The following is a 13,899-nucleotide window of genomic DNA, read 5'->3' on the forward strand; positions in this document are numbered from 1 at the left end:
TGTGACCTAGCTTTGAATCTCCTGCCTTTTGGATGCTTACAAGAGAGGTGTCCAAAAACACAGCGGCCAGGAAAAATTAAGACATCCTATTTACAAGTTTGTATGCGCTTAAGATACGTAATCAAGCCCCGCTCCTCTGACAATGCGTGTCGTGCACCCGCAGCGAAAACGTGGCTCCAACGGTCATCAAAAAAATCTTTTACAGTTTTTTTCTTCCTTAAAAAAAATAAGTTATTTCAGACCTGACAAATCACTTGCCAAAGAGAAGCAGCTGTTAAACAGAAGCAGTTACTCAGTCATACAAGGGCAAAGAAAGCATCAGTCAATGAGCTTTAGAGGCCTGTAGAACGAAGGAGGCAATTTCAGAAGCTTTAAGAAACTCTCTGGCTAAGGGTTGTTCGCCAGCTTTCAGCCTGCACCAACCCAAACAGAAAGCTCTGCGGTTTCTCATCGTGCCCAGCCCATGGCAGGACACTACCCGCTCCGGCTCACCCGCGTGTAAGCTCCTGCCGAGGGGCGGTGGATGGGGATGGGGATGCGGCCTCACCGGGGCATCGTGGCGGCATGGAGCCGGGCCGTGGGAGGAAGGCAGCGTGGCGCTGGGGGGGGAGTTCGGCCGGGGCTCCCCTCCCTCGCCGTGGCTGTGTGGGGTATCACGCCACCGCTCCTCCCGGTAACGCTTTTGGCTGGCGACGTGGTTTGTAGCTCAGTGAATTAATTAATTCCTCCCCCCTGCCCCGTCCCGTCCTCCCCAGGGCTCGCTGCTCTGCGTCCGCATCCAACCGCAGGCGGCTCGGGACCGCTGCAGCCGGCTCCTACCTGCACGGGGTGGAAGCGCAGGGCCCAAGTCCCCCTAAGTCCAGACCTGGAGCCCAGGTCCAGATTGCACCTCACCGAGGGAGAAGGCAGCTCCAGTCCTCCACCCCCTCTCCCCGGGGCCAGGTGAGACGCCGGTGGAGCCGAGCCACAGTCCTCGGAGAATGGTGAGAGCTGGGTGCGGGTTTTCTTGCTGGGGCTGTCTGTAGGCGGACGGAAACGGTGAGAGTTTCGTTTCCCCGTGCTACGGGGCCGAGGGGGCGGGGAGGGGGCGTCCAAGGAAGCTCAGTCCATCACAGGACGAAAAACAGGATGAGCACCACCAGCAAGACGACGAAGAGGACAATAATTGCACACCACTGCCGTCGGTCTGGAAGGGAAAGGAAGCGTCAGTCGTCCTGCTTTAACAGGGAAGGAAAATCGGGGGAGAGCTTTTCTTTGCTGTGCTGCTGGGAGCCCAATTTAAGCTTGAAGCAGCCATAAAAAGCCCAAGCAGCAGCTCCTTTGGCAGCACATCCCCCTGCAGCCCACAGGGCGATGGTGTTTCTCCTCCAGGATACATCCGTTCTTGGGGACAGCTGCGGGAATTTTGAGGCTTCTCCCCAACCAGGTTCAAACCAGATTTGATTGATAAGCCGGTTCAAAAGCAATCGGGAGGAACAAGCAGAGAGCTGCTGCGTATTGCTGCTCATTCGGGGAGCAACGTGTTTGCTAGAGGAACAAGAAGAGGTCTGGTGAAAGCTGCCAGCAAGAGCTCGTAGCAGCTCCCCTGAGGAGTGTGCCAGGAATGAGGTTTCCCCTGGACACCTTCACACCTCGCTGGCCCCGTGCGTGCTCTGCAGATGCTCAACGCTGCACTGCCTCCGAGCTGCTACCTGTCCGTGACGGCGGAGAAAGACCCTGCGAGACGACGGTGCAGCAACGGGGACAGGGCTGCTGGCACCCCCCCAGCTTCTGGGCACAGCAGCTGCCCTGGGAAGAGGTACACCGGGCACGGGTGATGCCAGGGGTAGCAGAAACGCTCTTGCACAGCTCTCGGAAGCGCTCTGCAACGATCGAAGAGTTTTTCCCAGAGGAAAGGGGAGACAGGCAAGGTTTGCCAGCGGTCGTGCTGCCACTGGGTGACCGGTGACCCAAAGTGCCCTGTCAGCACTCCAAAGGGTCTCTCTAGGGCTGTATTTCCATCACCTCATCAATCCCCCGGCTGGCCTAACCCCGCAGAGCAGGAAGGCTTCTCCTCTCAACTCACCCGAGCACCCACGGGCGAGTGGTACTGGAGGAGGGGGCCGCCAGGCGCGCAGCCAGCGCTGGGGGAGGCCCGCCGGCGGCGGGGGACTTCCTGGCAGGCACGCCAGGCTTCCTGTTTGCCCTGCCCGCGGCGCCCTGCCAGCCCACCAGCTGCAGGCACAGCCTTATAAGGACTTTTCTCATGGTTTCAGCCTCCCTCCCCGGCACAAAAATCGCCTCTTTCCTCTGCCAGCTAAGATAGATCTGACTGACAACAGGCAGGCGCCAGCGGCCCGGGGGCAGGTGGGATTTGGGAAGGGGCTTGCCGCAGGCGAGCGTTTGGTGCGGGGGTGAAGCCACACGTGGTGGCGAGTGTTTTATGGCACCTTGAAAGCTTTTGCTCTGCAGGCAGCCCAGGGAAGTGCTGCAGAGCCTCTCCTCCTACTATCCAGAGGGGATTTTCCCACTGTGGCAGCAGCAGCACAAACAGAAAGGCATCGGTAAATAAAGCAAAGGCAAAGGACAGGCTGCAGAGCAGTGTCTGGGCAAGAGCAGCTGCGGGGCTTGGAAGTCTTCCCCCTCTTTCAAGCACTGAGAGCTGCTCCCTCCCCTCTGCTCGGGTCTGGGATGGCTGTCGGTAGGTGGGAGCATGTAGCGTTCCAGCCCAGAGAGCCGAGGGCTCGTCTGTCCCTTTCCAGGACAGGATCCCGCTCCCCAGGACCTACCGCTCGTCATGTGAGACACTTTGGCGAGCTTCTTCATGACGTTGTCAAGCCGCGACTGAGTGCTGTCCAGCTCGTGGGAGAAGTCGTCCAGCATCCTGGGGACAGAGGACAGCACTGGTCAGCAAGTGGGATTTCTCATTGTGCTTGCACACACTGATCAAAACACAAATGGGATCGGTGTATCGCGCCTTGGCGGAGAAACACAACGCAGCCTGGTCTCCTGAAAACACCCAAGGGGGGAAAAAACCTGCTGAAGCAGCAGGGGAAGTCATTTGGGACTCCTGTCAGACTGGTCCCCCCCATGTGCTCGTGGCTGATCTCCACGCACCCCTGTGAGGTGAGGAGTGGGGGTTTCCCTCCTTTTAAGAGGAAAGTCTCATTTATTATGTGATCAGCAGAGACTGGTTAGATAGACCTAGGTGCCAGCTTGGACTTTAAATCTCTTTTCTTGTTCAGGGCTTGCAGTTGAAGCTAAAATCTTGTTCCAATCACATATCAAGCAGGAACGAGATTTGCAATTGCTTTTAAGGCGCTTTTTAAGCTCTGCATGGAAGTTATCCCTCTCCTTCCTCCACACAGCGACTGTCACGAATCTCCAAGCCTTCCTGAAGCTGTGCTTTGTCAACGCCAAGAACCCATTTGAAGAGAAATGAGCACGTCCAGAGTTAGGGTACCAATTCAATCGTCTCCAGTCAGCAGGACTTTAAAGCTTACTGCGTTTGAAAGGACAGCTTCATTCATTTGGAGGTGTAGGGCACTTGTTAAACCTTCATTCAGTGGGGAAAAAAGAAAGAGTTGTGAAAAAGTCATTACAGCAGCTATCTGCTACTGTCTAGGAAGCACTGCTGGCTTACGTGATGATCTGGAAATGACACATCACACTGATCTGCTTCCGTGAGAGCAGAAGACTCTCACTCTGCAAGTCTTCACCCAGGAGGTGGGTTTAAAGCTCCTCCTCTCCATCCAAGAAGACATCACTTCATGAGGGACATACATAGTCCTCCAGACTCCTGTCAGCCAAACAAGCGGGGTTTTCAGGCGTGAACCCTGCAAGCCTCTCTGGAAGCCGTAGCTGTTAGCCTGTGTAACTGGAAACTTTATGCACTTGCTTGCAAAGGACAAGAACTGAGAAAGAAATCTAATTTATATGTAAATGACGGATGAAAATTACTTTGCGAACTACCCTTTAACCCTTTGCGTGGGTGAGGGTTATTTTTAGCTTTAACTGTGGCTCTGTGCTGCGTGTTTCAGAGTGGCAAGGCAGGGCCGAGAGCTGACGGGTCAAGCAGTTATCCAGGGGCAGCCCGAAACGCTGTGGAGTGGGGCCGTGCCCAGTCTCCCCATGACACAGCACCTCCCTCCCTCCCTCGTCTGTTTGGTGCTGCTGGCTGCGTGAAGCCAAGGAGCATTTAGGGGGAGTGTGTAAAAAGGACCAGCTAGGAGAGGCTGCCTGAGGGACTAGTAAATTCAAGCTCCTAACAATGCAGAGATATGAGTGTAAGGACCCCCAGCCCCATACCCCACCAGGTTTTTGGCACCATGTCTCCCACTTACACTGCCTGCTCCTCCAGCTCCCCACCAATGCGCTGGGACATGTTCTTCAGCACCCCGATGCTGCCAGAGACCAGCTCCAACTGCTCATCTTGCTGCTCCACAATCAACTGGGGGCCAAAGAGAAGGGAAACGGGCAGTTACAGGTCTGCAGCTGGGTCAGAGCCAGTCAATCAGGTGGATGGACACTCTGGGCACAGACCTAAGCCACCAGGAATGAGGACTGTGTTCCTAAGGAACGCTGGAGCAGTGACAGCCGCAGGAAAGTCTCCCTGGCACGACAACCCCGCAGCACAGCTGGCTGAAGACTCCTGACTTCCCTGCAAATCCAGCCTCAGCTCAGCCATGCCCCCTCCCTTCCCTGCTGCACCCACCGCTACGGTGACTCTTTAAAACCAAAGGGGCCGGTCAGCAAAACCTCCGTGAGCCCCCCTGCAGGTACAGCAGCGGGCACCAGGGAGCCACGCTGATGCTGTGCCTGGGAGGTGCAACCTGGAACATGCTGCAGCTAACAAGGGGTTAAGGTGAGTAAAAGGCTGTCGCAGCTTCTACAGCTTAAAATAGCAAGCCTGGCTCTGAATGTGCCAAAGGAATAGGTCTGCTGATGTTTTAAGTCATTTTCAGGGCACAGTCACACTAAGGATTAGATTTACCCCAGTTACCTACTTCTGAATCTATTTATCTTCCTGGAGTCACTAGGTAAAACTCGTCTGAAAGCCGGGGAGGTGTCGTGGGGCAGGAGCTTTGCTGCCTCCGAGAAGCCGCCTGCTTAGAGGCCTGTGTTTGGGTGGGCAGGTGCATGCAGGTCTGTGCGCTGCCCAGGCAATCCTGCAGACAAACCCCTGGGCTCCAGGGAAGCACCTCGCCGGGGGTTCTCGCAAAGAACAAATCTCGTGTTGACAAAGGCAGGAAAAGGAAGCAGGCACGTGCTCCTGCTCCTGGCCTGTTCCGATGAAGATGCACACAAACAACAGCAAACAGCAGCTCGTTTTTTTTAACCAGAGGAAGTTGCGCAAGAGAAACGGGCTCTCTTCAGCTTGCAGTTTCTACTGTTCCAAGGATTTCAGCAGTCCTTGGAGTATTAAAGCCTAGTGTGCTACATCTTACAGATCACCTTGTTTGCCTTCTGCACAGAGCAGAGGACCCAAGCCTCAAGCAGTAACATCTCTGCTCCAAGACACATCCAAAGCTGTGCCATACAGGAGATGCATGCACAGGTATATGCTGCAAGCAAAGAGGGCTGTCAGGCTCCTGGATCTACACCAGCCAAGGACTGGATTTATTTTTGGCTCTTGCAGCCCGTGCCTCATCCCCCTGGCACCCACTTGGCAAGCAAAGGTATTGAGTCTGCATGGTGCCAGCTGCCTTACCTGTTGTTGAGCCTGCTGCTCCTCGATGAAGTGTGAATTTGCTAACTGCAGGTCCCGGTCCAGACGGCTGTATTTGTCAGGTCCAGAGCTCCAACTCTGACTCCCGCTTTCTCCCAGGAGCGCCTAAACAGATGCAGAGAGCCCTTAGCAACCCCCTCGTGTCCGCTCACAGCCCACCTCCACGGTGTAGTGGGAAGGCAGATGAGGCAACGCTCCTGTACGCACGCATACAGCATCCCTTTTCTCCTGCTCTATTGCCCCTCAGCCAGAGTGCTGTCACGAACTACACCACCACAATGCCCAAATGCCAGCCTGGGAAGTCTCTCCAGCCTGATACTGCAGATATGCCTCTCCAGCAGCAGGAGAGCTGGAGCACGACTGACAGACGGTGTACACAGGAGGTCTGCACAGCACAAAGGACTAGCAAAGATCTGCTCAGGAGGCAGCGCTGTGTGCTAGGACATGTAAGCTGGAAAGTATCTGGGTATATTGTGTTAACAGATGTACAGCTTGAATTGAACGCTGTGCTACTGATGACAAGGGCTTAAGAGGGTCTGGATAGAGCACTTAACCAGCAGAGCTGACAGTAAAACAGTGCAATATATAACCACAGCAGTGTTGTGTGCTCATGTTCTTTGATTCAGGCTACCTGTTCCTCCAGCATACTGTTCAGTTCCCAGCACACGAGACTATACTTGCTACCTGCTCTACAACCTGAACAGAGAAGCTTGTGCAAGGCCAGCAGAGACGTGGTTTTCCAGCTGAGTAGGTCTGGTCCCTGGAAGGGGAATAACACGAGCAACAGATGCTGGAGAATGAACGTGGCCCGCAGGTGAGGAGCTGCACCCTGCAGCACTACGAACGGGTTAGGGAGCTCTGCCCGCCAGGGTGGAGGCAAGGCCAGCTCATCACGAGACTGTCTCACAGCTTCTGGACGTGGGCAGGAGGGGACGGCTGAGTCTTGGTGAAGAGCAGCCAGCCAATGACCAAGCTGCTCTGGCAGGCTGAAAACAAGACGGTCTTTATGGTTCATCTGCCTTACAAGGTTCACGGGGGTGAGGAAAGCCGAGGGACTGACCGTGCAGGCAGCCAGCAGGACACCTGCCTTTGTCTGCCCCAAGGCACTGAGCAAACTCCTGGTTCTCTCCAGTTTGGGGCAAGAGCAGCTATCACTTATTTAACACGGTGTGCTCGTTCTGCTGCAGCTTCAACAGGAAGGGCTCTGTTTGCCAGCCTCAGCCCGTGAGGGTCAGGTTGCCACCAGCCTGCCTCTCAGACACACAGGCACGCTGGAAGAGCCGCTGCAGCCCAGGCTGCACGGTCTGGGGCAAGGCGAGGGGCTGGGGAAGGCAGAGGAAGACAGCAAGGGGAAGTCGGTTTTTCCTGACCAGATGTCTCCGCGTGAGCTGGGCCATCTGGTCTCCTGCAGCTAGCAGGAACTTCACGCGAAGGGAAGCAGCGAAACGCAGAGACAGCTACAGGCTTGTTTGAGTGAGGGTGTAAGGGACTTTGCTTCTTCAGGTGTTTGCCAAGCACGTCAATTAATCCTGTAACAAGGTCGGGAATCAGCTCTGTGCTTCTCAGTAGCTTGCTGCAGTTTGGCATTTTTGCCACAAGTGGTAGGACTGACGCAGCCAGGTAAGTTCCTTGCACGAAGCACACACCAGCTTTCACTGAGGCAGCTCCGAGATCTCCTTACAGCCTCCCTGTCAGCTGGGGAGAAGCACAAGCCCCATCTATTTCTATTCCTTAGATTACAAGCACAGACAACCTGAGACTCCTTGAGCTCCATCCTTCCATAGCTAACTATTACAAGAGGCAGCTGTGTGAAAGGATACTGCCTCTTGGCTCCTAAACACAGCAGAGCGCAGGATTATATCACTGACATGGCTTCTGAGCCTGTTCCCCCCCAAGGAGGAGGGAGATTCCCCTTTCCATGGGATGATGCAACACTGACAGTTGTACACAACCAGATCTGAAGACAGAGACAGATGGCGAGTGCTGACTTACAGCTTCGAGAGACAGGCTTGGAAGAGGGTGGCAGCAACGTGCCTGAGAGAACCAGCTCTCTCAGGGCAGCAAAACGGACACGGTTCAAACACGCAGCTCTGCTGCAGCGTGCAAGCCCCTTCCCAGAAGAAAGGTCTTTAAGGGGATGTACTACAGACAGAATATATACTGTAATTACAGCTTTTACACAATTTTGATCAATGACATACATCTACCTCACAATGTGGGGCCTCGGAATTAGTGAAAATGGAAGTTTCACATAACACGTACCTTAAGACAACAGCTGCCAGAGCTGATAAATCCTCCTCACTCCTCAAAGTACCAAACAGCCCCTGCATTCACTTCACTTGCCCGTTTCTGGTTCTCACCTGCCTGTTTTTTCTTTCAGCCAGCGCTTGCATGGAGGAGTTTGACATCTGATCCTTCATCTCCTGTTTGTTCAATGAAAGAAGTAAGTACGTGAGCATTGGGTTTAAGGTGACAGGCAGTTTCAGGGTGGTACAGGGCAGTCTATACCCAGCAAGGCTGCTTTAGGGGGGAGCGAGGGAAGGGAGATTTTCTTTGAAAATGTACAGTTTTGAAGAGTCTGGAAGGATATTGTAGAAAGCTTCACTGCAGTTCATTGTTTTACTAACACTAGAATCAACGGCAATGGGATATTTTGAACATGTTCCTTATTTACTACTCATTTTGCTCCACGACAGCCAGAAACACTTTGATTTGTATAATATTAAACTAATGTTCCCACTGATAGACTGTAAGGGAGAGTCATGTTCTTCAAGGTCTTGGAAGCCTGTAACTCCCTGCACTTTATTCCCTGTGGCACCTGGTTTTATATTGCATAGGACGAGATAGATTTCCTGTCCTGTGGCCATCCTCTCTGACTATGCCTACATTTTTTCTTTCATCAATTTTTGCTGATTTTCATTATCAAGTTTGGCTGTTGAGTTCCTGTAGAAGCTCGCTAGCCACAGAAGGCTCCCCATCACACCGTAAAGTAGTCTGGTTTTTATAGGGTAGCTTACCAAGTAGTCAATGTGATCTAGCAGGGGTTGACCCACCAGCACCGTTCTGATGTCCCCAGAACATTTAGGTACGTTTTACTGTTCAGAGATGTGTGATACATCACCTAGGAGCACCAAATCCCACTCGGTTACTTCTCACCGGTGAATGCACATGCTGCTGTGCATCACTAATTCCCATGGAAACTGGAAGTCAGCTGCATAATGCCACTAATGAATTTCATTTAAGTAAGAGACACTGCTCCAAAACCCATGAGCCAGCAGTTTTCAGCCAGGAAAGGAGGACCACGGAGCAGGCTTGCCTGATCCTGCCCGTTTGGGAGTGGACTACACCGAGGGCAGGGCAGCAAGCACTTGCCTGCTACCCCAGGCCAGCGTGGTTTCGGGACCAGTTTCCAGGCAGCAAGCCTTAGGAACTGCATCCAGACCACAGGACTGCAGGTAGGGGAACAAGCTTGCTGCCAGCCACTGCAATGCATTTCATGAAGCAGAGTCATGAGGGGCAGCAGAAACTGAGCTAAGCTCAGTGTGGCTATTAATAGGGAGAAAACTTCCTAACTAGCAGCTTGTTACCAGGCAGTGAAGCTTCTGGGAAGATGTTTCTTCTCTATTTATTACCACCAAGTTGTTAAAATCCTCCTTTTGCTTCTGAAGTGTGAGCTTAAACTAAAAAAAAAAAACCAAACAGACCTTCCTCGAGTTAAAAATAAATCTAGTGGTGGTTTGGCCTGTCCTGTAGCGGCAGGAAGCTGAAGTCACCCCGTCAGTCACGCTAGGCTTTAGCCAGCTGTCAGGGTTCAAAGCAGACTCTCTGTTTTTGAAAACCAGCGCTACAAAAGCACAGGGCAGTCTGAAGGGAGGCTCCAGCCTCCCCTGCATCACAGCGGGGTCTTTACTCTTCCTTCCCGCTTACCACAGGCTCCCAGGCTTGATGTTGCCAAGAGAGGTGTGAAGATTTTAAGGGGTGGCAGCAGCAAAGGAGGGTATGCCTTGGGGCACCTGCACCCCTGCAGCCCCAAACCCCTCTGGGCAGCCCCAGGAGGGAGACTGAGAGCAAGCAGGTAGCAGGTTTATTCTCTGCTCTCTACTTCAGCACGGAAATGGTCACGAGCTTTCTTTTTTTTTAACCACCTAACTACTCCCCTCGCCTTCCCCACGCTCCCACCCACGTTCCTTACCCTGACCACCTGCCGCGTGCTCGTGATGAAGGCTTTCCTGATACCCAGCTCCGTCGCATCGAGGTTGAATTTCCGTGGGTTTGCCTCAACGATGCATAGGCAGCGAGTCAAGGAGTCCCCCGTTAGTGGTGTCGGGTAGGCACAACGATACACAAACCCCGAGCGTGCCTCAGCCTACCCCACGGCCACTGCACCCTGCCTTTTCCCAAAATTTGATCAGCAAAGTACAAAACACGAGAGGAAAACACCAGGCATGGCAGGAACCTGCTCTACAGTACATGCACCAGCGTGAGGCTTCCCTCTTGCATTTTTTTTGGTTCTCTGATGCTGCACAGAGCTCTCAGGAGTGTTCAGATGAAGGGAAAAGGACTATCTCTGGAAGCCAGCCTGGAGTATCTCGGACTACACAGAAATTCAAATTCATACAACACAACAGGCTTCCTGGAACAAAGCATCTTAGAATATACCTTGTCCAAAGGAAAACAAAAAGGCAAAAAGGAAAATCCTTTTGAACGCATTTGCCTTAATTTCTCATTTGCAGTTCGGGAAAAGCCGATGTAAATGCAAAATTCAATCCCAAATAGTCTGATTTCTGCAAAAAGTAACTACTGGCACGCACTGGTACTCGGCTATTCAGTACAACTCGGGACCCGCACGCCCCTACCTCCAAAGGGCCACAGAAAGGATATTAATTGTTTCATCCAAGTCTTCCAGGTCCCACTCGATGCTCCGCAGGTTGTTCCTGAGCTCATTAGTGGTCCAGTCGATTTCTTCTCTTGTGGCGATGGAGGGATCTTGCAAGAGCTCCGTCCACCTCTGGAAGAGCCCCTGGGCAGTGTTCACGGCTTTCTGCACCTCCCTGCAGCCGGGGCGATCACAGAGAAGCGAAGGGGTTACCAGCAGTTGCTCTGGAGTAGTCACACCAGGACAGCCTCGTGTCCAGCCGAGCAGGGAAGCACAGCTTTCTCCCAAACAATTTTTAGTTGATTTAGTAAAATAAGGATCTGCCCTACCTGATGGACAATCCTGTCTCTTGTTGCAGCACAAAGTGCTGAGCAGCAACAACTTACGAGTTAGCTGTTAATGAAGGGACCTGTTTCTTTAGGGGAAGTTTCTGTCGAGTGTCACCCAGGCAAGCCAGGGCAGAGCGTCTGAACAAGGCAGCTCTTTGGCAACTGATGTTTTGCATTCCTCTCAACAAGATTTCCTCTGAAGACTCTTGACTATCTCTGTGAGATACCCCAAGGGCACACAGGATTACAGGAACTGTCCCCACAGTACAGCCAGGCAGAGGGATGAGTGCAACACTGTTTATTTTAATTCAGCATTAAAAAAATACACAGCTCTACCACGCCGGCTTAGGGAACAGAATTCTTTTCTGCTGCTCTAAGCTTTTTGGAGACGAGGGCATTCACAGCATGGGAAGGCAGGCTTTGCTGACAGCACCCAACGCTGCTTTGATGGGTTGGGGCAAGCGGGTCTGTACGTTTGGGTCACGGTCCATCAGTGTGGGTTTCTGTGGTCCTGAGCTGTGAACCGCTCCCCCAGGTTCATGGGAAGCTGGGACGCGGGATGCAGGCGAGACCAGACTTCGCTGGCACGAAAGGTGGCCACCACGAGCCCAAGAGCTTGCGTGCAGCATCCATGTAAGATGCAGGTGTTAATCCCCAGTGCAGGAAAGCAGGTTATCAGCAGGGGAAGCCCGGGATGGATGGACCGAGCCCATGCCCTGCAGGGGAGCCAGGACTGCAGCTCTCTCTACGTCACACCATGGCCTGGAGTACTCAACTTTGTTGTCGAAGCTGCACTCTCTTGGCACCCTAACGCACGTCCCTCCTCCTCTTCTCGCACGCCTACAGCTCTGAGCCTGCCACATCTAGTGCCCTAAAGTCAGCAGCCTGCACTGAGGATCCAGCAAGCTTCACTCCCTCCACTAGTTGCCTACAAAAGTTTTGGGTTTTTTTCATCTGGGCATACTTGGGGAAGAACTCACAAGCAGGAATTTAAAGCAGAGCTGGATGCCCTCCCATGGGAGGTGTTACGGACCCAGAAAAGCAAACTGAACACAACGTGGATGGCCTCCACCAGTTCCCTCCACCCCAACCTGCAGGGTAATAATTAACACTGGGAGCGGCAGCACACCCCCTCTCCCCTCCCAGCCCTTCCCCGCATGGCGCGGGAACCTCTCCAGAAAGTCTGACAGGACGTTTGCTCCCCACCCACAGCACCTCATCTTTTTTTCCCCCCCTTAGCACCAGTTCAACCTGGCAAAGCGATCCCCCTTCCATGGCTGCACCAGCACCCCTTCGCACCCCTCCTGCTCGCACGGCTTTCCCCACTGCTCCCCTACCAGCACCTCCTGAGCGGTTTCGCTGCCATGTGGGGCAGGTGACCGGCCTGCAGCAGATGCTGAAGCTGGCCCCAGGGTGGTTTTTGGCGACTAAGGTGCTTTCACTGCGTGAAGGACAGTTTTCCTCTCCACCTGCCTTGACCACCTTTGGTCGCGTTCGCCTTTGTTCAGGCTCTTCTCCGCTTGCCTCCTCTCACGGCCACCGTCCGTGCTGCGGTCTCTCCCCCAGCTTGGTCCCTGCTCCTCTCCCCCCGGACACCGCGGCTCTGACCTCCTGGGGATGCCACCCGCCAGCTGCCGCCCCGCTCTGCCTGCTGCAGGGGGGCGCTCCCCAAGCCAGGGGACATGCGGGCAGGCTGGCCCCAAGTTAGGCCAGCACCTGCAGGGAAGGCACCGCAGCCCCTCCCGCTTCCCTGCCCGCCCCCGGGGCCGGGGGTGCCCTCGGGGCTATGGGTGCCCCCGCCAAGCTCGCCCCGGGGGGCTCCTGGGCCTGCACAGCGAGGATGGCTCCATGCGGGGCGGGGGGGGGCGCGGCCCGACACCTGCCCCGCGGCCTGCCGCGCACCCCAGCAGGGCCCAGGACCACCCCAGACCCCCCCAGCCGCAGAAACGGGGCCGGGGGCGCCATCTTCTCCCGCCCGAGATCCCCCGCGCACCCCTTACCCCCACGGGCCCTCCCCTTTGCTGCGGGGGCGGCCGCGCCCAGCGCCGCTGCGCCCGGGGACAGCCCGGCCCCCCGCATCCCCCCACGGCCGGCGCTCACCCCTTCACCACGAAGAAGGGGTCCTCCATCGACATGGCGCTGCCGCCGCCCGCCCGCCCGCCAGCCACGCCCCCGCCGCCGCCGCCGCCGCCGCGCCCCCGCCGGCCCGTGCCGCGCGCCTGCGCACCGGGGGGAGGCGGGGGGTGAAGGCGGTGTCGTACGCGCCGCCGTGGAGGTTGCCCCGGGGAGCTGCGGCACCGGGGAGCTGCTGAGGGGGCGGCCGGTGCCCCCCGGGCGGGCAGCGGCCCCCAGGAGGGGTGCGCTGTGGGGAGGAGGGTCCGTGCCGGCTCTTCCCGAGGGGTTTCCCAGGCCTGGGGAAGGTGCGGCCTGCTGGGCCCCGGGCAGCCCGTCAGCCGCAGTGTCGCTCAGCCCTCCGCCGCGGGCCCTGCCAGGGTGTGCTCCTGCCCTGTGCGGGAGGAAGAAGGGGGAGAGCGACAGCCAGTCTGCTCTGCTCCCGCTACCCTTCCTGCTCCGGGAAGGGAACAGGCACCGCTTCCTTCCTCCGGCCTTCTGTGGGGCGAGAGCAGCCTGGTGCCTCTTGGCTTTTGTCCATCCCAGGGTGAGGACGCCCTGTTCCCTCGTTCTCCCCTTAATCTCTGGGCTTGTAACCTCTCAGCTGCGAGCACAGCTAGCCCTGGGCTTAGAAAAGCCGTCAGGAGGCGAGCTGTGCAGCACTGGGGGATGTTCCCATACACACACGGCTGAACTCCCCTCTGTGCAGCACTCGACGGGGAGTTCAGCTGCGTGACTCCCTGCGTTACTCTCTCAGGGCAGGCAGGTGCGACAGTCCATTTTGGCAGAGGCTTGGCCACGAGTGATCCCCCAAATCTTCGCCCTCTTGACCAAGGTGCATGTCCCAGTCTGTGCTTTCCGAGCCAGGGCTGCGG

At 55.5% G+C, this 13,899-nt stretch overlaps 1 protein-coding gene across 1 annotated transcript; it reads right to left on the reverse strand.

The window, feature by feature from the left end:
- STX6 (syntaxin 6) lies at positions 1-13,069 on the reverse strand. The gene is made up of 8 exons (XM_068416893.1): positions 13,013-13,069; positions 10,589-10,758; positions 9,900-9,994; positions 8,068-8,130; positions 5,690-5,812; positions 4,323-4,429; positions 2,769-2,863; positions 1-1,186 (listed from the first exon to the last, which is right to left on the reverse strand). The coding sequence occupies exons 1-8, from the start codon at positions 13,045-13,047 to the stop codon at positions 1,110-1,112; spliced, it is 765 nt and encodes a 254-aa protein (XP_068272994.1). The 5' UTR covers positions 13,048-13,069; the 3' UTR covers positions 1-1,109.
- Between the last annotated feature and the right edge of the window lie 830 nt (positions 13,070-13,899).

This window comes from Nyctibius grandis, chromosome 21, assembly GCF_013368605.1.
Source record: "Nyctibius grandis isolate bNycGra1 chromosome 21, bNycGra1.pri, whole genome shotgun sequence".
Taxonomy (NCBI): domain Eukaryota; kingdom Metazoa; phylum Chordata; class Aves; order Nyctibiiformes; family Nyctibiidae; genus Nyctibius; species Nyctibius grandis.